Source organism: Phalangium opilio, unplaced genomic scaffold, assembly GCF_054372755.1.
Source record: "Phalangium opilio isolate 3A_F unplaced genomic scaffold, DU_Popi_V2 ptg000079l_1, whole genome shotgun sequence".
NCBI lineage: Eukaryota > Metazoa > Arthropoda > Arachnida > Opiliones > Phalangiidae > Phalangium > Phalangium opilio.
This window is the reverse complement of record NW_028324187.1, coordinates 3,214,934-3,238,330: the sequence shown is the minus strand read 5'-3', so window position 1 is coordinate 3,238,330 and position 23,397 is coordinate 3,214,934. Positions and strand designations below refer to the sequence as shown.

General features: G+C 35.1%; 3 protein-coding genes across 16 annotated transcripts in view; 1 reads left to right on the top strand and 2 right to left on the bottom strand.

Moving 5' to 3' along the window:
* Pur-alpha (Purine-rich binding protein-alpha) overlaps positions 1 to 23,397 on the top strand; it is a 59,416-nt gene that overhangs the window by 27,675 nt on the left and 8,344 nt on the right. Inside the window, exons 2-7 of one of the 8 annotated variants that reach the window (XM_089845669.1) lie at positions 15,219 to 15,664; positions 18,827 to 18,951; positions 19,306 to 19,408; positions 19,530 to 19,657; positions 20,951 to 21,086; positions 22,004 to 22,110. In XM_089845669.1, the coding sequence (XP_089701795.1) occupies positions 15,658 to 15,664; positions 18,827 to 18,951; positions 19,306 to 19,408; positions 19,530 to 19,657; positions 20,951 to 21,086; positions 22,004 to 22,110 (606 nt within the window). In that variant the 5' untranslated portion in view covers positions 15,219 to 15,657. Of the gene's footprint in view, positions 1 to 15,218; positions 15,665 to 15,874; positions 16,369 to 18,826; positions 18,952 to 19,305; positions 19,409 to 19,529; positions 19,658 to 20,950; positions 21,087 to 22,003; positions 22,111 to 23,397 lie in introns of those variants that run through there. The other 7 variants (XM_089845671.1, XM_089845670.1, XM_089845663.1 and 4 more) reach the window with 7 other exon arrangements.
* LOC149654222 (uncharacterized) lies at positions 63 to 10,585 on the bottom strand. 7 transcript variants are annotated; one of them, XM_089845646.1, is made up of 13 exons: positions 10,203 to 10,585; positions 8,379 to 8,498; positions 8,233 to 8,316; positions 8,115 to 8,163; positions 7,997 to 8,051; positions 5,569 to 7,935; positions 4,515 to 5,513; positions 4,336 to 4,455; positions 4,222 to 4,277; positions 4,007 to 4,155; positions 3,846 to 3,940; positions 3,673 to 3,775; positions 63 to 3,597 (listed from the first exon to the last, which is right to left on the bottom strand). In XM_089845646.1, exons 3-13 carry the CDS (start codon positions 8,249 to 8,251, stop codon positions 2,051 to 2,053), a joined length of 5,559 nt encoding a protein of 1,852 aa, XP_089701772.1. In that variant the 5' UTR covers positions 8,252 to 8,316; positions 8,379 to 8,498; positions 10,203 to 10,585; the 3' UTR covers positions 63 to 2,050. The 7 variants fall into 7 exon arrangements, with proteins under 7 accessions (XP_089701772.1, XP_089701776.1, XP_089701773.1 ...); XM_089845650.1 differs by having other exon boundaries at positions 8,233 to 8,301; XM_089845647.1 differs by lacking the exon at positions 10,203 to 10,585 and adding an exon at positions 8,889 to 10,181.
* LOC149654221 (protein zyg-11 homolog B-like) lies at positions 11,152 to 15,226 on the bottom strand. Its single transcript, XM_089845653.1, has 15 exons — positions 14,924 to 15,226; positions 13,972 to 14,854; positions 13,790 to 13,904; positions 13,580 to 13,720; positions 13,334 to 13,510; positions 13,214 to 13,267; positions 13,029 to 13,139; positions 12,807 to 12,957; positions 12,667 to 12,737; positions 12,556 to 12,603; positions 12,420 to 12,487; positions 12,224 to 12,353; positions 12,106 to 12,158; positions 11,929 to 12,023; positions 11,152 to 11,863 (listed from the first exon to the last, which is right to left on the bottom strand). The coding sequence occupies exons 1-15, from the start codon at positions 14,967 to 14,969 to the stop codon at positions 11,721 to 11,723; spliced, it is 2,286 nt and encodes a 761-aa protein (XP_089701779.1). The 5' UTR covers positions 14,970 to 15,226; the 3' UTR covers positions 11,152 to 11,720.

Below are 23,397 nucleotides of genomic sequence, written 5' to 3'. Positions count from 1 at the left end.
TAAGCAAAGTAACTCACCCAGAAATAATAGTAAGGCATAATAACGACAAAAGCTTCTTCAAATTCGTTTTTATATATTGATCACTTATTTTATTAAAATATTTACAATACCATTTTGTAGAAAAAATGCTTGCAAGTTCTGAATATTTAAAGTACTCTTTTACAATTGTTAGGGTAAACCATCACGAGAGCCCTGAGTTCTTCATCTACTATATTACACTATTATTCAGATATTTTTTCTACATGATTTTAAACTTTTGTTACAAGACGTTGAGCTGATATCACATGTGGTCACCTCTTTTATTTACTTTATATATATTTATATATAATTTTTTATTTTTATTTTTTTTTTCACGTTTAAGATTTGCCAGTTAAAGTACGTATGGTGGGGGTTTTGGTGAATTGATATTTCATATCAATAATTAATATAAAATGCAAACTGTTTATGCCAAGCCTTTTGTCATAATTATTTAAATTTTCACCAGGTTTATTATTTAATTCTAAAAATTTCCTTTCAAATAAAAAAAAAATAATTGTATTTTGTTGGCTATGTTATAGTGGTTCGGAAATATATTTTTTTTTTCAACGCACTTTGTGCCATTACCGATCATTATAACAGAAACATAAGTGCGAAGTGAATTAGTTCACAAAGTTTTCCCAGTAAATTTTAAACCTTTTAAATTACTAATCTCAAAGTTTTGAAACCAGGTTCAGTGAGGTAATTCTAAAATATCATAATTAGCACGAAAAAAAAAACGCTGTGAAAAAAACACGCCACATAATGAAAACGTTTACGTATATATAATTTGTGAGTATTTGAAAAAAAAAAACCAAAACAAAATGACGGAAGCTAAAATGAGTCTAAATTTTGATTAATTAAATTATTTTATTTTTATTTATACTGGGGTGTAAATAAGCAATATTCATTTGGGTTAAACCGGGTTGATTTTTTTTAATTTATAATTTATATTAAATCATGAATTTCAATTTATATTTTTACCGGAATAAAAAAGGCACGCAACTTTTGATTTTTTTCCCCCTAGGGAATATAACTTCTATTGTTTTCGAACACCTCACAAAGGGTGAAATATTTTTACCAGGATTTTTGACCTTAACACCTAAGAAACCTTGGGAGGTTTGGGTTAAATTGTAGCTTTGTATCTTTAAGTACACTAATCTCATAAAATCGTAAGGAAATTTTGTTATACATGCTACTATTCAACTCAGATAGGGAATTTTAGAAGTAACCAAAAAAATACTGGTTGCTAAATACCAAAAAAGAATAAAAAAAAACTAATTTAAAAATAAATTTAACAATTTGCTCATTTAAAGTGTTTCAGTAATTAACCAAAGAACGTGTACAAAGACATTTAGCACCCTAGACGTGCTGAGCTAATTTAGTTAAGTAAGAACTTGTACTTTTGTTTAATACATGTTAAACCCAATTTGAAAAGCACCTGTGATTTTTATTTCACCACAAACTTGAACATCTAAAGAACTCGACGTTTTTGTACATATATTTTGGTCAATTCCATTAACTGAACACTGAATGGCCCCTGAAACTGCATTCTCACAACTAAATCACAAGTTTCACGACCTATATATAGATCTCAGTCGTATGTTGACCTTTGAGAGCATTTTTTCTCTTATCACATTTTATATTATCCAAAAAAAAAAATTATATTAAATGGTCATTTAATTAATTTAAACCTATTTATATATAGTTAAGTCCAAAATATACAAATTAGCATCATAATGTAAAAACATGCTTATTTTCTTAGAACTTTTCCCAATTCTAAGGATAGCGTTTTTATTAATAGCCTTCTATTTAATTTCTTTTAGTTGCTTTTGAAACGAAACTACCGTCAGTTTTAAAATATTAAAATTAACCGAAATTTATTTATTAATCAGCCAACGCATAAACGAAAAAGGTGATCAGTTAAAAATGAAAGTAATTATAATTTTAAAAACCTAGTTTTTTGCTTACAATTCATCCTTTTCCAAAAATATATACCAAATTATGACAAAAGGCTTATAAGGCATCACATTCATTATAATAGTATACTCCTTACTGCTTCGTCTAAGGCAGCGTCTGATTCTTCTGGATTACTTCCATCACCGTAGTTACTTTCGACACTACCATTAGCACCTTCACCCGCACTTCCATCATGATCAGGGTCATCATTGTCTTCATCTATATCATCTTCCTCGTCATCCTCATCCTCCTCCTCATCATCATCTTCTTCATCATCCTCGTCCTCCTCGTCCTCCTCATCTTCTTCGTCGTCATCACCACCATTTAAGTTGTCATATTCAATTGGAGAATGATTGACGGAAAACGAATCTGTTCTTTCTTCATTATCTATGCCCATAACACCCCCGCCACTAGACCGCCTATCTAACAAGGATATTAGTTCCCGGTCACCATCCGTCGTCGAAAACGAATTATTCTCAGATGATGAACCAGACTGCATACCTAAAATACTTTTAATAGCGCTTTGCACTTGATTGTTGAATATCAAATCCGGCGTATCACTTCCTAACGCCGAAGACACACTGCCATCGCTACACGTACCCATAAATTCACCATTTCCCATTAACGAATGAGCGCCGGTAGTCACTCGACCATTTTTGGAATTGGAAAGTGCGGAGGTTATATTAGCCTCTTTGGCGCTTCGTTTAAAACTACTTTCTGTCCGAACCAAATGCTCGTCTAACTCGTCAATATCTGATAGATCTAAATCGCGCTCTTCCTTCTCGGGATTGAGAATGCTTTCAACCGCAGCTTCGTTTTCTAAGAAGAGTTTTTTATCTTGCTCCGCGTAAGCCTCAGTCCACTCTGAACTGCTATCCATGGCGCCAAAATCGTAGTTAACTTCGTCGTTTCTCAATTGAGATTCACCCACAAAGGATAACACCGTTGGTGAATCAACAGACATGAACTCTGTTCTAGCTACTGGCAATTCGAAATCCGCCAAACCACTGGTTGTTGTAGCAGTTTCAAAATCATCATGGGCTGAATGATGATCGTGTTCATCATGATCAATGGGAGACAAGTTAAGCTCCTCTCTTATTTTAACAATTATATCTTCCGAGTGACTGCTTCTTTCAAGAGAATTTTGATGGTGGTGGTGATGATGGTGGTGGTGGTGTTGTTCGAATGATTTGGCCGGTTCTCGATGATTTTCCATTTTTCCGAACTTAATTTCATTTTTGAATAAGGGCTTATGCCCCATTATTGATAACGTACTATTATCCTGGTTATTAATTACCAGGTTATCACTTGTGGTTGTTGTAGTAATACGAGATTCGTTCTTGGAAACAGGACTTTTCGATGGTTTTATAGTTCTTTTCATGGAGGGCTCATTACTACGTTCATCTTCTGTCGGGCTCGAGACTCTGTCCCTTTTTAAAGTTCGATGTAGTTTCACTTGCAAAGTTTTCATTTCGTATTTTAAGGCTTTGTAGTCTGAGGAACCCTTTATGGAATTGGAACATTCGGTATTTTCTTGAAAATTAGTCGCTGTTCTTGATGAAGATGGTACATCCACATTTTCAACCAGTAAGGATGGATTTGATAATGGTGCCACGCATGGTTCTGTTTCAACATCAATTAATTACATTTGAATTAGGAAGGATATACCTAGATTTGATTTAGTATTCTATGCAATACCTTTCCCTTCAGCCGCCAGACGCCTATCTAATGCCAGAGAAATGGTCTCATCATCTACGAACAATTTTTCCACTAAGAGAGCTTCAGAACTCGGATACATCCTCTGTTCAATCAATATCAAGCTATGAAACTAGATCTTGAAACATTTTATTTTTATTCAAATCTCAACTGACCATGCTTTCTTTAAGTATCAAATGTTGATATTTCGTGTATATTTCTTGACCTTTCACTAGTAACTCACGCGCATAACCCTCGTATATGGCATCGGCTACAACATTCATCATACAATTATTTTTTTACTCGTTCAATAATACATTTGATATAAAAACTGCACCTTTAGTAAAATCATCATCAGTTGTTTTTGGCGTATGATAGACGTGATAAGCTAATAGTTGCCTGCAAGCTTCATCGACAGACGTGAATGGTTTCTTTGTGTGTGCTTTGACAGCAGCATCTTGGTCAGCTATTAGTTGGTGCCTAAACCTGCATAGCAATAATCAAACATATTAGTAATGTTCAGAAGCGAGTGGCAAAAGAGGTTCAACTTGCATAGTTGGCCTTGATAAAGGATCACACAATGGATTGATTGGCTGAGGAGGAGGTGGCTAAAAAGAAAGAGAACTTAAGTATCTTCTCCAGGGCTCAAGTGTTTCATTCCCTTACCTTAGGAACTGAAACAGTGTTGCTGCATGTACTTTTGGTAACTGTAGCTGTTTTTTGTACATGTGGACATATTTTTGGTGGCGAAGCATTTAATTTCGATGCTGCAGCTTGTTTCGAAGACTAAGTGGAAATTTCGTTTAATAAAGTGTCTAAAATTGACTAGGAAGTCTACAAAATACCTGTTGACTATTATTGCTAGGTTGAAAATCGCCTCTTTGTACTTGAATCACAGTACCTACAGCAGTACTCGTTGGTGGGAGTGGAGGTCTTTGAGAGTCTGGACCTCTTAATACCGCCGCGGGTGACGCCTCAATCACTTTCGCGACTGGCGCCGTGGTAGCCACGGACGACGTGACCGTGGACATGGCACAAGTAGAGTTACTCGTAGAATACACAATTTTATCAACCAACAGATTGTTAATTTTAACATTAGTACTACAACCGCTATTGACTGTACAGATGCTACCTACACTCGTTGGCATAGACACACTCGAAGAATTATTCGAACATGTATTACGTACATTCTGCATACCAACTATCACGTGGTTTATGCAATTCACCCCGATCGTTTGTGTTGAAGAGGAAGTAACAACACTAGGAGCTGTCGCGGTGGTAATGGTTGGCGTGGCATTTGAATTTACTAGCTGGAAGGCCGTTACTCGTTGTGCCGCGCATTTTCGAGGGCCCACAGTGTTTACGCTAGGCATTGGAGTCATTTTTGTATTTGTTTTAGACTTTGTTACTTTAGGAATCACAGTAGACGCTGCCGTACTTGTAACAATGTTTTTCATATAATTTTCTACTGTGTATGAAGTAGGCATTCTTATTTCTGTTTTGGGAATGTCTGTTATAGTTTTCACGTTTGGTTGGGCCACCGTGGGCGAGTTTAACCTAGCTAAGAGGGCCGCGTGGCTTTTGTTCTTCCTAGAATTCAGGGCGGATGTTACAACCGGTGGTGGAGGTTCTTGTTTCACTGGAATTACTGACTGAGGCGGGGGTGGAGGAGCCCTTACCGGTCGCGGATCACCAGTTACAAACCTTTGGGGTAAGGAACTTAGTTGAGGAACATTCTGGACAGGCACCATGTTAGGTGGTTGAAGAATTATACTTCCATCTTGCGCAACAGAGAGCTTTAATTGAGGATGGTTTGGATCGTTGGTATGAATCATCCGTGTCAACTGAAATATGATTAATGAGCGACAAAAGCTTAAAAACCTCTTTAGATTTATTTACCTGTGACATGTGAAATATTGATGGTTGCCCAGGTTGCATAGCCATAGGTTGTTGTACTAAAGAGACTGTTGGGACAGTGGATGATAAGGAAGTACTCGAAGATACGTGATGCTCTTCTTTTGACGTTTTTGCTTCAACTTCATTCTCCTCATGGTTTGTTACATTACTAGGAGATGGTGGTGGGGTACTCTCGGGAATTATACCAGACTCCTTCAATAGATCAGCCAAATTCAACATTTTTGCTGCAGGCTTAGGTGGATCAGGAGTATTTGTGGTAGCGCGGTTCTTGTTTTTGTTAGCTTTTGATCTTGACTTAGGGGGTGGGGGTTGAACAGGAGCTGGTTCAGGAGTTGGAACATTTTCTCTTTCATGATGCTGATTTTGTTGAGTTCCAAAAGTGTGCGAGGCTGCCGTGGTAGTACTAGAAGGTTGGTTTTGAGAAGGAGTACTACTTCTCCTAGTTACTGTGGCCTGTTGTTGTTGTTGTTGTTGTTGTTGTTGTTGCTGCTGCTGCTGCTGCTGCTGCTGCTGCTGAATGTGAACCACCTGTTGCTCCTGAGGTTTTTGAAAAGTCACAACAGAACCAGCTAAAAGATTTTGTTGATTAAAAACTGACTGCGCCGTTAAGGGTTGATGTGGTCCTTGAGGTTGCAGCTGAAAAAATCCTTGACCAGGACCCATCGGATTTTGAACAGTCATTTGTCCGGCAGCGTTAATTGCAGTGCCATGAAGACCAGTTTGAAGATGGGATGGTAGAGACAAGGTTTGCCCTTGAGCTAAAGCTATAGTCATGGGTCCTTGATTTGTTTGAATTTGATGAAATTGAAACCCTTGGTGACCTAACATTCTAGGAGTCAAGATGAAGTTTGGTCTGGCTAAGAGTCCTTGACTGGGTGCGTGTATAACACCGGGTCCTGCCAAGTTTATATTTTGCCCTCCTAAACCAGGTGCACCCAGGCTGTTTGGGATAATTATAGTATTTTGCCCAGGCATAGCTCCTTTAGCACCACTCATTAGAGTTTGTTGTTGTTGGCTCGAGGCTTGAAGGGCCGCGATTAATGCAGCATTATTTTGAGCACCATTATGGGTCAAACCTTGAGACGCGTTGGGATTTCCAGCGTATGTGGCTTGTGGCCTCAATGTAAATTGCATTCCTTGCAACCCCTGCATACCTTGGATTAACAATTGACCTTGACCCATGTTAGGAAGAACGTGGTTAACCAATATTGTTCCTTGTGGTCCAGTGAATACACTCGGGGGATTTTGGCTAATCATCACTGGAGGATTAGCAGTGTTGTTAGACATCCCCACACCAACAGTGGCTGTCCTTGGTGCTGGGGGAGGAGGAGGGGCTGGAGCGACTTGTTTCACCGCGTTATTATTTGGGGGTTTAGGTAAAATTTGCTGGGGTTGTTTAGGTTGAATAGATCGATTTGATCCATGCCCAGATCTGGTATTACCAGAACTAGTTGGTGGTTGTGGGACTGTTACTCCAGGCGCTTGATGATGTTGCTGGGTAGGAATAAATTGCACCACCGGTGAGAGTGACGTAACTGATGATGTAGTGGTTACTACTTGGGGTATTTGGGCTTGTTGGTGTTGTTGGAGAGAAGAAAGAGGGATGATAGCTGGAGATTGATGTTGGTGATAAATGAGTTGTTGCGCTTGGAGTTTTTGAGCCACGGATGTGGGAATTAAAACATTGCCGCCCGCGGTAGATGCACTGACGACTGACGTAGTAGAATGCACTACTTGGCTGACAGTGGCATGGTGACCAATGGCGACTTGGTTGGGCGTTGAAGCTCTGACAATGGTGTGAATTTGTTGCGTGTTACTGGGAGAATGAGGCCAAACTGGAATTGGTGAAGGGGTATGAGGAGGTAATGGTGATCTAGTTTGGCGAAGAGGGGATGGAGGTGGCATACTTTGCACCAAAGGAGACCCTTGGCTATTTGATTTTGTCGCGAAATGAACCACTGGCGAAGAGTTTTGGGCCACACTGGTCACTACTACGGGTGTTGGGTGTCTGGAACTGGTGGTAGAAACCGCGGTAGCGAGTGTGTGGCGCACGCCGCTGACCACGGTGGGTGTATAAGCGCGCAAGTTGTAAGAGCTGGTCGCTGGCGAAACTACCGAAACACCTACTCCGAGTGAAGTGTTGTTCGCAGTGCTGAGTGTGATGTGACCCATCAAGTTTTGTTTATCAACAGACTGACAGTTAAAACCCATTGATTCAGAGGCTGGTTTTAGACTCGAAGCTGTTAAAAGAGACGCGCTCGAAGATAACTGACCACTGGCTGTCACATGATCACACCCAATGAGGACAGTGCTACTCGCTACCGTCATTGAGCCACCATTATGATGATCCTGTTACCAAATGTTACCAATTTAATATTTTCGTGTAGCTGTTGAATTACTGGATATTCACCTTCGAAATATTCTCACTGTCACTTTCAAGAAATGACTGAAGTAGAAGAGGATCACTATAAAAGTTCAAAATACTTTGTTAACTCTCATACTTCAAACAATGTCCTCGGATTATATACCTTATAACGTCAAGCAGACATCGGCCTCCATCATCCATTGCCAAGCTGCCTGTAATTCCAGAAATTGGGCATTTAGTAAAAAAACTACATTCTGAATTTTTTCAACTTGAAGACATACTTAGTTGTAGTCTCCTCATACCTGTATTGAGTCCTACCAGGCATGATGATGGTATTCACTTAGGGTATTCTGCCAATACAGTTCCTAAACATTACACACTTATTAGACATAATGAATAAATTTCCCATTTGCAAAAGACGGGTTACCTGCTAGTACATATAGCTGATATATAGAGCTAAGTACATTATCACAGGCACCCTCCATACATCTTGGAGTTATGTGTAATTTATTATTCATTCACATGATAACTTATAACAACTGAATTTCTGAAATGAATTGAAAATACAATTCGTAGGTAAGGTAATGACATTAACATAATACCAAACAAACAACATAAGGAAAAGTGAATTTGAAATTTTGATTAGATCATGTGACTTGATTTTCAAAACGAGTGCTCTTTTTAGAAATGTTCGTGACAGTCACGTGCCTTTGTCACAACAAAATGAGTTTAAATTTAATTTGAAATAATTATGTTTATGTTAATGTAGTAACCAATATTACTAGCGAACAGTCTCATTATATGTTCACTTCATTTATTAAAGTTTATAAAACAGAGTTAACCATGAGTAGGCTATTAATCCGCGCATAAATTCAATAACAAAACTATTCAATCTACTATAGGTTTATCAAATTTCAATGCCAAAAGTTAAATTTACCTCAGTAAAACCTTGATTAGCTTTAGTGTATATAAATACATAAAAACACCAAGGCTTATCAATACTTACAAGATTACTAGATAAATCTTGTTTAAAATGTTCTTATGTTATATCGTGAATTATATTCTTTGATCAGTTTATCACGTTATTCTCACGTTTTATCAATTAAAAATTAATTATATTCCAAATAACGTTATAATGAAGCTAAGGTGAGAAGCCAGCTGCATTCTCGACTATAGTAACGAAGTCCGAGAAGCGGGAAAAAAACGTTACGAAACACAACGCCAAAAACTAGGCCTAAAACCTCTAACGTTTAAAGCTGATTGAAGCATGGCGACAACGATCAAAGCCATTACGAATGCGCGCAAGTGAGCCGTAGATTGCGCCCTGAGGTTACAAATACTATCGGGAAAAGGAGACGGCTAACGGGAACCTCAATTCGTTCCAATTTCGTTAAATGGGGACGAAATTTGCCTTTTTAAGCCAGAATTTTTAATTCAATATTATTTTGTAAGGCTTCATTCACATTCGTATTTCATCTAAAATTATGCCTAACTCCTAATTGTTGTACATAAAAAATAATATTGAGATTCCATTTCGATTTCCCTTCGAAACACGTATCTTTATCTAACTCAGTGCTGCTGTTCAACAGCAGCAGCTGCAGCACCACCACCACATCATACTGCGACTGAATCCTTCTCTCAGCCGTCGTGCACCCGTCCCGACAGTCATAAGATTATTCTACCTGATGTGAGGGAAAACTACCGTGCTTCTAGGCCGTTACTATAGGCTAACCCTAACTAGAGATGGAAACAAAAATTATTTGTGCATTGCTTCTGCATTAAAATAAAATTTCTAAGATGTAAATACAGAATTATTATCGATTGTTCATTAGTGGAGTGTTTTTTATTCTGAAATTTTCCTTGAGTTGTATAAAGGTAAGCTAGATTGGCTCGGCCGTGTGGCTCGCAAGCTAAGGTTCGCCATGTTATTTTCAACAGCGTTGGGCAACTTTTAGGCTTAAGAACGCTACGAGAAAATCCCCCGAACGAGGGCTGAGCCGTAGCGGCTACGTATGACCTCGGGTTTTTGGCGCGCGCCGTCGGAAGGCGGACGGGGAAAGCTCGGCCCGATGGATGTAATCTTACAAAATGGGCCCATAAAAACGACCATTTCGGATTGGGGTGATTGAAAGGCACGGTGGTGCCGTTGAAAGAAAACGCCAAATTATGTCATTAGTAAAAGACGGAGCGGACGAACGCTCCCAATTCCCTGAAAATTTTATCAGCAAAATAATATTCAGAAAACACTCACCCGTCATGTAACGTACCAAACTTCACCGGTGTTCTCATTGGCTGATTCTCGAAAAGCTTTACCGCAACGACGCTTGACGTCACAGTGACGTCGACAGTTTTTCATTGTGTTTAGCGCTTCCCGTTAAAATCCATTGGTCAAGTCCTGTTTAGCTATGGTGCCTGAGCCAAAATCAACCCAGTCCCAGTGGGGCGAAAAATCCCCTATTCAATTTATTTATTTTGCCAATCTTTTTCCAATATAGAGAATTAGAAAAATAAACTAAACACGTTTGTTGGCCTATTTATAGCGTGTTGTAGGTAACGTATGACGTTCAGATACCTATGCAAAATTAGGACATTGAAAGGTGCGAGGGGAATCCCTGTATCATTGATTTTCATCCATAAAAAGAAAATCATGAATAACTTCGGTATAAAAGAAAGAAAACCGCCCTGCTAATCCGCTGGCATTTTTAAGGATTAACGAACAAACATTGACAAAAAATAGTTTTGAATCTATTTTCGACCCACAACCATTGGGTACATCTGGGGCCCCGAAAGGAGTTTTAGCCAATAGGAGGACCTCGACTAGACGAGACCCCACCTTGAATAATAGAATGAGAACCGGGATTGGTCCATAAACAGTCACTCATCATAAATAGGCGGGGATAGAATTGATGGTAATTTAAGGTCACGCTGTGCCTGAATTCCTTGATGATGGTGTTAGATTGAAGACCATCTAAAATCGAGGCCCTCCTAGGTTCCTATGCTACCAAACAGAAACGTCAGAGAAGGTTGTAGGCTTAGAATCAGGGGGATACACAACCATAAGCTCCAGTACCATTTAACCATGAAATCCAATGATTTTTGTCATTTGTACATGTTGAATGCTGAACAACCTTTCAATATTACATGTAATCCTGGAATTTAACCTGATACCCATGGAACAATTCAACATATTCAAACAAAAATTATACCAACAAGATATATACTTTTTTATTATCTCACAATTCTCTGCAGAGTAGGCAATTTGGCATATTGATATATCATGCCAAGATATTACAGATATACAAATAAACATCTTAAAAACCCCAAAATCGGATGAAAATTTTAGGTATTTTGGAACCCTTAAAAGGTCTAAAATATCTAAACAGTACCATAACATATATTGGTCAGTATCACACAATATAATTATGGTGTGAAGCCAACATACGTGTCAGGTTATAAATTTTCAGAATGCCATTTTTAAAACGAATGTACATATAGTAAAGTATTATTTAACGACCCCATCATTACATTTTCTTTTCACCTCCCTTGATTGATTTTAAAAACAACTATTAAGCTTTATTTTCACTTGCACCTTCAAGTTCAAGGATGTGTCAAAAAGTTTAAATTTTCACACGCTTTGGAAAATTTACACATCCTTATATGTGCAAATGGAAATGAAGCTTTAGCTGTTAGATTGATGCAAATGAAATAAAACTAAAGGAACAATTGATATTGAAGCCACCGATCACGTCATTAGAGTTTCCTCCATCGATCACGTCATTAGAGTTTCCTCTACAATTTGCAAAATTTTCTGACATAAATTAGCAACTGTAGCTGGGACATTATGTTGATTAAGTATTTTTTGTATTCTATCCACGCCACACTCATCTCTCAACATGGCACTGTATCGCTGGGCTAAAGACAATATAGTCAGATAAAAGTATAGCCTATGTACTGGGACCAGTGTTTGTTTTACTTACAATTTTTCGAACATACATGATGAATGGCCCATAATGCCCATAATTGAATTTCATAGTGTTCAGCCTCCAATAATGGGAAAAATGGTTTGAATGATCTGTAATATTACAAATGCTAGCTTATATCGTCAATATAAACAATTTCGATGTAAAAAAAAATTATCATGTAAAATATCAAACCTGTATGCTACCATCTCAGTTTCAGGCATTTTCCAACCACACACAGCTTGACTCTGTTCAAAATGTAAAAACACGCATGTAAAACACGCGTTCTACCTTTACATACTAGATTACTTACCAAATCATGTAGTAATTCTTTTTTATTTACAGATATTTCATTCCAAGCTGCCATGTTATTGCACGATAAATGTGCCAAAATACCGGCAGAGAAATATCCAACATCTATATGACTAGAGTGTAAAAGATCTCTATGGAAATTTCACAAACCATCAGTATTTTATATTGATCTTTAGGTTTAGTTAGTTGGGGATCACCTCAAAGCAATTACAAATGGTGCAATCAAAACATCAACACGTAACCTGCTGACTTCAACTATGTTGTTCTGAAAAGAAAAATCAGTTCACAAATAAAACAAACATGTGAAAATTTTTGTGGGTTGTGAAAACATACCATTATACCGAGAACTTTAGTTTCTACTGAACTTTCACCTCTGAAGTCCTGAAAATGTAAAAATCCATTGATATTTTACTTTCTACGTAGAAAACCTTTCTACTTTCTTACATCCAACAATTGCAGCATTAATTCCAAACCATCTAATCTCAAAAATGACTCGCAAGTAACTGGAGATTCATCTAGATATTAAATAAGAATTAATATTAACTTTCACCTATAAAGAAAGATGGATAAATAATTAGACTTGCCAGTTAGGTTCCATAGAGCACTTAGCGTGAATTTCACCATAGTTGTGTCTGCACCATTCCCCATACTTGGTATTTGGTTTCTTACCAATGTTAGTAATCTTTCCATATATGCAGGGTCTGCACCTATTTGAGTGATTTCATTGGTGGATATCTGATTTTGGGAAATATTAGTTTAAGTAATTTGATTGGTTCAATTATACTAAGACAGTTCGAAAATTTTACTTTGGCTGCCAGTATAGAACAAATAGCAACAGCCATTTTGTTCATTGAAAGGTCATCAAATAAAACTAAGGTGTCCATGACTAGTTTGGCACAATTATACCTGTCAAAAACCTGGATTGGATTGGATAATGTTCAGTATTTTAAGAAAACATTGCGTACACTATCATTGGTAGACATTTTCTTACAATGTCTTGAAGTATTCTATCACTGCATAATGTTAATAAGGCATTTTTCTGTAACTATAATGTGAAAGAAAGAAATCATTGGTCACTCAAGAAAGTCTCCGAAACACAATTATTTTATACTTGTCTATTAGTTGAGAAATTTTTCATTGCTTTTAAGGTAACAGCAACAATTTCTTGGAACCATATTACATGAATCTTTTGACCCATGACCCCCCGTGATAAGTTATAAAGACAAGCGGTACCAGACATCTGAATACCCAAGTTAACAGGATGGGCTTTCATACCACGTGTTATTATCTGTAATAATTGCAATTGACTGATTTCATCTTACACTTCTTCGCTACATTGTGATTTAGACATTTATACCTGGATGAGGTCAACTCTTGGTACAGTAAATCCATTTGTGATGGAATATAATACATATAGGAGTTTTTGAATATAGTGAGGTCTGTCAAGATATCTAACTAGAGCTTTCAGTATTTGAGGTTCAGTTGCGCAACCAGCAACCTGTTGTTAAAGGTTCTCAATATTAGTTTATTCAATTTGTTGGACTTGGTTTCAAAGTCACAAATTGACCTTAAGGTTTGGATTGTAGTCAGGATCATTTTCACAAGTTAGAATTTTATCTGAACTGAAATCAGAGCATACCAGACCAATAAACTCTAATTTAGGGTGATGTATTAGAAAATTTCTGCGTGAAAAGGAGTGAAAAAGTAATTAATTTCACACCAATTTTTAATTATTTACTCTAAGCTAACCTTAGATCATTGCTAGAAAATCCATCTCTTCCTGAGATATCTAAATGGGTTAATTTTGGTAAACACTGAGGCATTTCAAACAAATTTCCAGCTTTGGCTCTGATTAGCGTTAGAGATTCTATTGGATTAATTACAACATCTTCCGATATATCCAAGTATTCTAGTTTCTCCAAGGTCCAAATGACTGGGATGAAGCCCGAATTGGCACTGTTACTTAAATCATACATTGATAACGACCTTAAATGGTGTTTGCATTTTTTTAACGGAGAGATATCACTAATTTTCGTTTTGGATATGTTCAAGTTTTCTAAAAATGGTAAATCCTCTACTATGATTTCTAAGCCAAGTGTGGTAAATTTAGTGTTGCTTAGATTCAAGGACCTCAAATTTCTTAGCTTTGATAATACCACTATTACGGAGAAGTTTCCATTATATGAAAAAGTGCAATTAGAAACGTTTAATTGTTTTAGGTTTTTTAAAGTGTATTCATTCATGGAAGCTATTAGATTGTTTAGTGGAACTTTAGCCAAATTGGGTATCTCTAGTGACTGTATGTTGTGTTGCTTAAAGACCTTCAATCCTTTCTGCGTCAAATGGGCACCATTATAAAGCTTCACTCTTTCAAGTCTCGTTACACTGGAGTTAAATAATTCCAAAACTTCATCATCAACATTGCCAAACTGACTTAAGGAGTATAGTAAATTTTGAGACACATTGCTAGGGATAAAGTTTCTGGGTTCGAAGCAAAGTTTGGAAGATTCATCCAGACTTAGACTATTATTGACTTGTTGAATTTGTAAAAATGCTTTTATGAGAAATTCCCTATTTTCACCAATGGTTTTCAAGCATATTCCTTGAAGAGAGCATGGTGAGTCATACATCTCTGAAATATATTTCTCTGTTCAGTTTAAATTCTAATTTGGTTTTAATTAAATTAAATTTAATACAATACCTAAGTGTTTTGGTCCAAAGGGATCATTGCCAAAACCCATGTACATCTTCAATTTTTATCACCAAAGCTTAAGCCTTGTCCTCAAGTCAAGTCAGGGCTTGTTGTTATAAACGTTTTTCAAGATTAAGTGGTTTTACAGTAAATTCTAATGTCACAAAAGTAATCTCAAGCTCAAATATAAATATTTACTAATCATATGGTACTTTTATAATAATAGTAGTTGGTAATTAATGTCAATCAAACAAGTTTCCATTTTTCCGCCTTCGCTATTTTTCAATTTTTTTTTTTTTTTCAGCACACCACATGGCGCTGGCCTTACTACGGAGTACGGACACGGAAGCCCAAAATCTGGCAACCTTATATGGATAGAGGATAAGCATAGTTTACGCCCACACACTTAGCACCATTTAAGCTCGGGATGGGTCACAGTTTCTGAGTTTGCTACAATAAACACATTTGATTTGATTTTTAGGTGACCTGAAATAAACCTATTGGCAATGGTTACCCTGGACCTATCCTCAGAAGTAACTCCGAAGCTCAAAATACCTCTTGCGTCGTGCAGGAGTCGTTTAATTTGCCTTATGACGCTTTTTTTAAGCTGAACCGATCTGCTCCCATTCACGCAATGCATTTTCTAATGCACCCGTAGTAGTCGGATCAACCCAAAATCTTTGGGGCGTTACAACTTTCAAGGGTTTTGAGCTTGATCACTTGCCTAAACCATCGTGAGCTCTATGTCTGGTACGTCGCTAGTTGTTCCACTTACTTGGGCACAAAGACTAGTGGAATATTGCACAGAGTTAATCGTCTACGTGGCTGTATTGAAATTTATATCTGGGTACAAATTTTCATATGCTGTCCAATTCTTGATATTTTGGTACCATATGATCACCAGTGTGGGTTTTGGGACAAACGCATCATTGGGACGTACATCACTTGTCATCTGAGCAACGAGTTTAGTCGTACCAACCCATACTATTTACAGTCATAACAGAAACAGATTCATCGATTAGAAAGTTGCGTCCTTGGGTTTGTGTTGGATAGGTCAGGTGGTGGTGGAGTGAATTGAACCGTCTGGCCTTACACCATCGGTCCATCTGGCACAATAGCAAATATAAAAATGTATGGACTATGTGGAAACTAAACTAACAGCATTCTTGAAGTAGAAAAAGGGGTCTAAGAACGAATTTCCCCCAAATTAATTTAAACGATTAATATAGAATTGTATATCGTTTTAAAGAGAGAAATCTAGTCTTTTCGCGTGATTTTAAATTAATTTTCGCTAATTTCGTGAGTCTTTGAAGTCAAATTTCGTCATTTTGATTGGTTACTATGGGTCAATTATTAGAATATTGAGAGCGAGTCTCGGGCGACTTGTGGAAGTTGTGGGAGAGAGGCCACCATGTCGGACCGAGAAAGCGGAGATGAGCAGCATCAGGGTCAGAGTATGTTCGAATTAATTTAGCCCACGAATAAACCAAAAATCGCCTTATCAGCGAATGTTGGACTATTCGTAACCGAGTTAAAGAAATTATATCCACTAAATATAGCTCGCGAAGCCGTAACACGATCGAGGGCTTAAGCCTAACATGGCGAATAACCTTTTAAGCCTCGGTATTAGTTTAATCGCCCTAATAATCCAATATGTGGATTCAATCGAGTTTTACTTTCTCAAAAATCTTTATTTGAGGAATTAATTAAAGCGATTAAAACGCTTGGATAGGCTTGGATTATTCAAGAAAATTAAATTTTTCCATTGTGCTATAATTTCTTCCCTATATTCTCGAATTTCGAGTGTTTTGGCTAGACTGCATAACTTTCCCATTCACTGTCTGTGAATCCTGTCTTCCTATCCTACTACTAACCAAAAGGCCTTGAGGTTTTTTAACTCTTTAAGGCCTAGGCTTACCAATCAACCTTCAGACCAAAATTCTTACAGTTTTTTTTTTTTCAATGTTGGCCAATTTATTAATCTCTAAATTTGATAATCAATCTGGTTTATTAAACCTAATGCAAAGAGATTTTAAAACATGATCTCCCTATTGTAATATGATATTTTTAGTCTCCTCTTATTTATATGCTAAGTCATTGAATTTCTTGTTAACCATAATTTATTTATTTTGGAAACTGATAGCTTAGCATATTTGTGACCTATTTATGTACCCAAAACAACTAAAAATGTCATATTATTCATTTTACAAGATACTGCCAAATTAAACCTTTGGTAATGAACAAGTAAATAATACCAGTACATTTAATTTTTGCTAAAAACATTCCTGGCCTTGAATTTCAGGTTAATGGAGTTTTTAATAGTTATAAACTTGAAATGATAATAGTCTAGTTAAATTCAAAGTATAAATTTTGGTCCTATGAGAAATGGCTTAGCAAGTAGCAACATTAACTAACTCAGTGTTACAAATATATTTCTGAAAATTAGAGTAAAAACTTGCCCAAAGATAATAAATATCTTAAATATTTCTGATATTTATAGTTTTTTTTTTTTTTTTTTTTAATTCTATAGATTAATTCATGCCCCTTAGATTATTCTTTATAGTTTTATACCAAATAGAACTTTAATTTTTTTGTTGTAGAAGTAGTATTTTAACCTCATTAATCTGATTAGTCAAAATTGCCTTTTAAAAGTACTTGGTGATATCACTTAATTTCCAAGTGCACTATTTCTTTGAATATTTATTTTGCCAGCAGCTGTTTAAGTAGTTACAAACTATAAGCAGCTTAATGCGGTCATGTTTTTGTTATTATCAAGTTTAATATCAACTGAATAAATTTCCACCTTTAATTTCCACCAAAATATGACTAAATTTGATATTGCTTCGCTTTCGAAGTTATTGATAATTGCCTTATTATTTGTCACCTTTTCCATGATATTTTAGCCATGCATGTCATATTAAGCATCTTTAAAAAGAGGTGTATAAAATTACCATTTTGTACGCTGGAAAATATACTCATAATGTTTAAAAATATTATTACAAAAGCTGATAATACTAATGTGGGTTTTGTACTCATTCATGCTCTAAAAAAATATATTGTTAATCTATAGATTAGACAAACATTATACTCGGGTCAAAAAGGGTCAATTTATGGTTAATACTTGCTTATCTTGAATTAGAAATTAGATATAATCCTCAGTAGCAATTTTAAAATTCAAGGTATTTAATTTAATTGGACCGCAGAAATATTCTTATTTCCCATACAATAATTAAAAAAAATAATAATAATAATAAGATTTTATTAAAAAAAAATGTGTTTGTGGGCATATTTTTTATACAAGCTTATAATATAAATAAATAAACAATATGACAGTTACGCTATTCAATATATTCTCACATTCAAAAGTTCACTAGAAAACATAACCCTCCCACTCACATAATGTTAGGAATTATTATTATTATTAATAGCAAGAACAAATGATATACTTTTTAAACATTTTTAGAAGAGTTAATTCACATATGGGGTAACCCCAGTCTCAGTCAGTTCTTCTAAGTAGGTCTGTAGGCTTCTCCCCCAGTCTGGTCTAAGGCTAGACAGGTAATTATTACCCAATGCTGAAATAGACCTCTTGTCGTCTCTCCCACTCAAGAGCAGTTATTGATTTTTGAGGCATGCACTCTAGCATAAAGGAAATTTGAGAGTATCTAAGCATCTACTTGAAATGTAAAATAAGATGTATTGATAATCCCTTCTCCTAACACCTAGCTTAATTATTTACTCCACTTATGCAATATTTTACCGGTATTTCACCCCAAAGTATAACAAAAAGAGTTGATATTTGATATTTTTTCGGAGTTTTCAATTAGAAATTAGCCCTTTTTGTTTTTTGACGAATTAATATCAAAATGAGTTGTACAGTTACTTCAGAACTTTTAACCGTTTATATAATAGGAGGTGCGCAGATCATGGCGCAGGGGGAGCAAGAATTGGCCACAAAAATGTTGCAAATACAATCAAAAAGGTTTTATTTGGATGTGAAACAGAATAGAAGAGGAAGATTTATCAAAGTGGCTGAAGTGCGTTCCTTTTTATTCGATGTTAAAGTGACTGTAAAGAAGGCATCGGCGGGTGGGTAAAAATTATTTGAAATACGTCAGAGGCACGTGACCAAGGAGAGGCGTGGTTCAAAGAAGCTTAGTTCGTTTTATTTCGAAAACCACCACTTCCTGGAATTGGCGCTGCAATCTCGCGAAAAACAAGGACTAGATGTTAACTAGTTCTACTCCATGAGGAGTCTTTGTATCTTGGCATCACGTGATATCTGTGACGTATTTCAAATAATTTTTACCCACCCGCCGATGCCTTCTTTGCAGTCCCTTTAAGAAGCCCCTTTTACAAATTAGTGATGTATGAAATTTTGTAACGTTAAGGTTGGAGCAGCTGGCCGAAAGAGCCGATTATTATTAGCCATGTCCACAGCGGCGGAGTTTCGAGACCATCTTACGTCCTTTAGCGAGCTTTATGCCTCATTGGGTTTGTTGAAAATTATCTTCTTTTTTTTTAAACCGAAGGCGTCTTGTTAAAATAAATCTTGCAAAAAATGTTCCTTCCCTATATGAAATTTTGACAAACTACATTATGAGACTAATTTTAGCCCATTTAGGTCCACCAAATCCTGATAACTTACCAGAGGATGGGAAATTGAAGAGTGAAGTAATGGTTAAAGATAACAGACGATACTATCTGGATTTAAAAGAAAATTCTCGGGGAAGATTCTTAAGGGTGAGTGAAATGAGTAAAGCTTGCCAATTTTTATAGTGTCTAATATGCATGGTAATTAAAACTTACCCGATGGTAACCTTCCCACCTTAATCCCTTTCTTGTCAGTGTCAGAAATTTGGGAGCAAACCTTATTTTTCTTGTGCAAAAAAAGCCTTATTTTTCCTTATGCAAATAAACTTTATTTTTCTTATGCAAAAAACCTTATTTTTCTTATGCAAAAAACCTTATTTTTCTTATGCAAAAAAACCTTATTTTTCTTATGCCAAAAACCCTATTTTCCTTGTGTAAAAACCCTTATTTTTCTTATGCAAAAAACCTTATTTTCCTTATGCAAAAAACCTTATTTTCCTTATGCAAAAAACCTTATTTTTCTTATGCAAAAAAAACCTTATTTTTCTTATGCAAAAAACCTTATTTTCCTTATGCAAAAAACCTTATTTTCCTTATGCAAAAAACCTTATTTTCCTTATGCAAAAAACCTTATTTTTCTTATGCAAAAAACCTTATTTTTCTTATGCAAAAAGCCTTATTTTCCTTATGCAAAAAACCCTTATTTTCCTTATGCAAAAAAACCTTATTTTCCTTATGCAAAAAAACCTTATTTTCCTTATGCAAAAAAACCTTATTTTCCTTATGCAAAAAATCTTATTTTCCTTATGCTAAAAACCTTATTTTCCTTATGCAAAAAACCTTATTTTTCCTATGCAAAAAAACCTTATTTTCCTTATGCAAAAAAACCCTTATTTTCCTTATGCAAAAAAAACCCTTATTTTCCTTATGCAAAAAAAACCTTATTTTCCTTATGCAAAAAAAAAACCTTATTTTCCTTATGCAAAAAAACCCTTATTTTCCTTATGCAAAAAAACCTTATTTTCCTTATGCAAAAAAACCCCTTATTTTCCTTATGCAAAAAAAACCTTATTTTCCTTATGCAAAAAAAACCCTTATTTTCCTTATGCAAAAAAAACCTTATTTTCCTTATGCAAAAAAAACCCTTATTTTCCTTATGCAAAAAAAAACCCCTTATTTTCCTTTTGCAAAAAACCTTATTTTATAAAATCTTAAATTTTTAAGACCGAGGCAAGATTTTTAAAACCCTCAATTTTGAAACCTTCAAAGATGTAAAACGTTCTAAACAAACATTTCTTCCTTCTAATGTAAACAGTACGTCATAAAATCATAAACCCAGCTGTGTTTGGATGCTTGAGAAATAGTTTTTAATATATTTTTTTTTTCAACCCATTTTATTATAGACGTAATATTATAGAAGCGAAATTGGTAACTGTATTTCAGGTCTCCCAAACCATAGCCCGAGGTGGGCCTCGCTCACAGATAGCCATCCCTGCCCAAGGAATGATAGAGTTCCGTGATGCGTTGACTGACCTATTGGAAGAGTTTGGAACAGATGATGGAGGTTGGGACACTACCGGTAGTTCTACATATTTACTTAACAAATGTTTTAACTTTACACAAATTTGCACAAAGGTCCTGTAATATACTATAATTTCATGAAAGGTCCTGTAATATACTATAATTTCATGAAGGGTCCTATAATATACTATAATTTCATGAAGGGTCCTATAATATACTATAATTTCATGAAAGGTCCTATAATATACTATAATTTCATGAAAGGTCCTGTAATATACTATAATTTCATGAAAGGTCCTGTAATATACTATAATTTCATGAAAGCTCCTATATTGTACTATAATTTCATGAAATGTCCTATAATATACTATAATTTCATGAAATGTCCTATAATATACTATAATTTCATGAAAGGTAATATAATATACTATAATTTCATGAAAGGTAATATAATATACTATAATTTCATGAAAGGTCCTATAATATACTATAATTTCATGAAAGGTCCTATAATATACTATAATTTCATGAAAGGTCCTATAATATACTATAATTTCATGAAAGGTCCTATAATATACTATAATTTCATGAAATGTCCTATAATATGCTATAATTTCATGAAAGGTCCTATAATATACTATAATTTCATGAAAGGTCCTATAATATGCTATAATTTCATGAAAGGTCCTATAATATACTATAATTTCATGAAAGGTCCTATAATATACTATAATTTCATGAAAGGTCCTATAATATGCTATAATTTCATGAAATGTCCTATAATATACTATAATTTCATGAAAGGTCCTATAATATACTATAATTTCATGAAAGGTGCTATAATATACTATAATTTCATGAAAGGTCCTATAATATTGCACATTTCCTTTTCCCATCGATTTAAATAATTTGAAACAATTTCTGATACTTTCTATTATTTTCTTTGTCCTTTCTTTCGCAACAAATTCGAATTAGGTTTCAAAGGTGAACTACCAGAAGGAAGGCATATGCGAGTAGAAAACAAGACCTTTTATTTTGATATTGGACAAAACAATAGAGGAATTTATATGCGCATATCGGAGGTAAGAACACCGTCACTTTTTTTTACATTTTGGGGGCTTATTTGGTTGCTGAAATTTTATGTAAATTGTTGATACCACAAAGTTATAATCACTAGTTACGCATTGCTCTTATTTTGTTACTGAAATTTTATGCAAAACATCACCATTTCATTGTTGATACCACAAAGTTATTCTCACTCATTTTACACATTATTATTTTGTTACTGAAATTTTATGTAAAACATTGTCTGTCTTTATTACATTGTTGACACTACATAGTTTTTTAATGATATGATGTTATACTCTATTGTTCTATTGTCACGCACATGTTATTAACATGTAAGAAAATTGAAGGTTATAAGAAAAGGTTGAAATGACCTACATCACCGTGAAATTTATGAAGACAATATCATCATCATATTTTTGTATAGAATGAAAGACCTACATCAACGGGAAAATTGTAGCTACAAAGACCTATGATGTTATCATGAAATTTATATAGCTGTAAAGGTCCACATCAGCATGAAAATTATATAGTGGTAAAGATCCACGTCAGCATGAAAATTATAGTTGCAAAGACCTATGTTATCATGAAATTTATATTGCTGTAAAGACCTATGTTATCATGAAATTTATATAGCTGTAAAGATCCACATCAACATGAAAATTATAGCAATGAAGTCCTATGTTATCATGAAATTTATGTAGTTGAGAAGATCCACATCAGCATGAAAATTATAGCTGCAAAGACAAAATGTTTTCATGAAATTTAAATAGCTGTAAAGATAAAGATCCACATCAGCGTGAAATTTATATAGCTGTAAAGGTCCACATCAGCATGAAAATTATATAGTGGTAAAGATCCACGTCAGCATGAAAATTATAGTTGCAAAGAGCTATGTTATCACGAAATTTATATAGCTGCAAAGACCTATGTTATCATGAAATTTATATTGCTGTAAAGATCCACATCAACACGAAAATTATAGCAATGAAATCCTATGTTATCATGAAATTTAAATAGCTGTAAAGATCCACATCAGCATGAAATTTATATAGCTGTAAAGATGCACATCATCATGAAATTTATATAGCTGTAAAGATGCACATCATCATGAAAATTATAGCTGCAAAAACCTACGTTATCATGAAATTTATATAGCTGTAAAGATGCACATCATCATGAAAATTATAGCTGCAAAAACCTACGTTATCATGAAATTTATATAGCTGTAAAGATGCACATCATCATGAAAATTATAGCTACAAAGACCTACGTTATCATGAAAATTATAGCTACAAAGACCT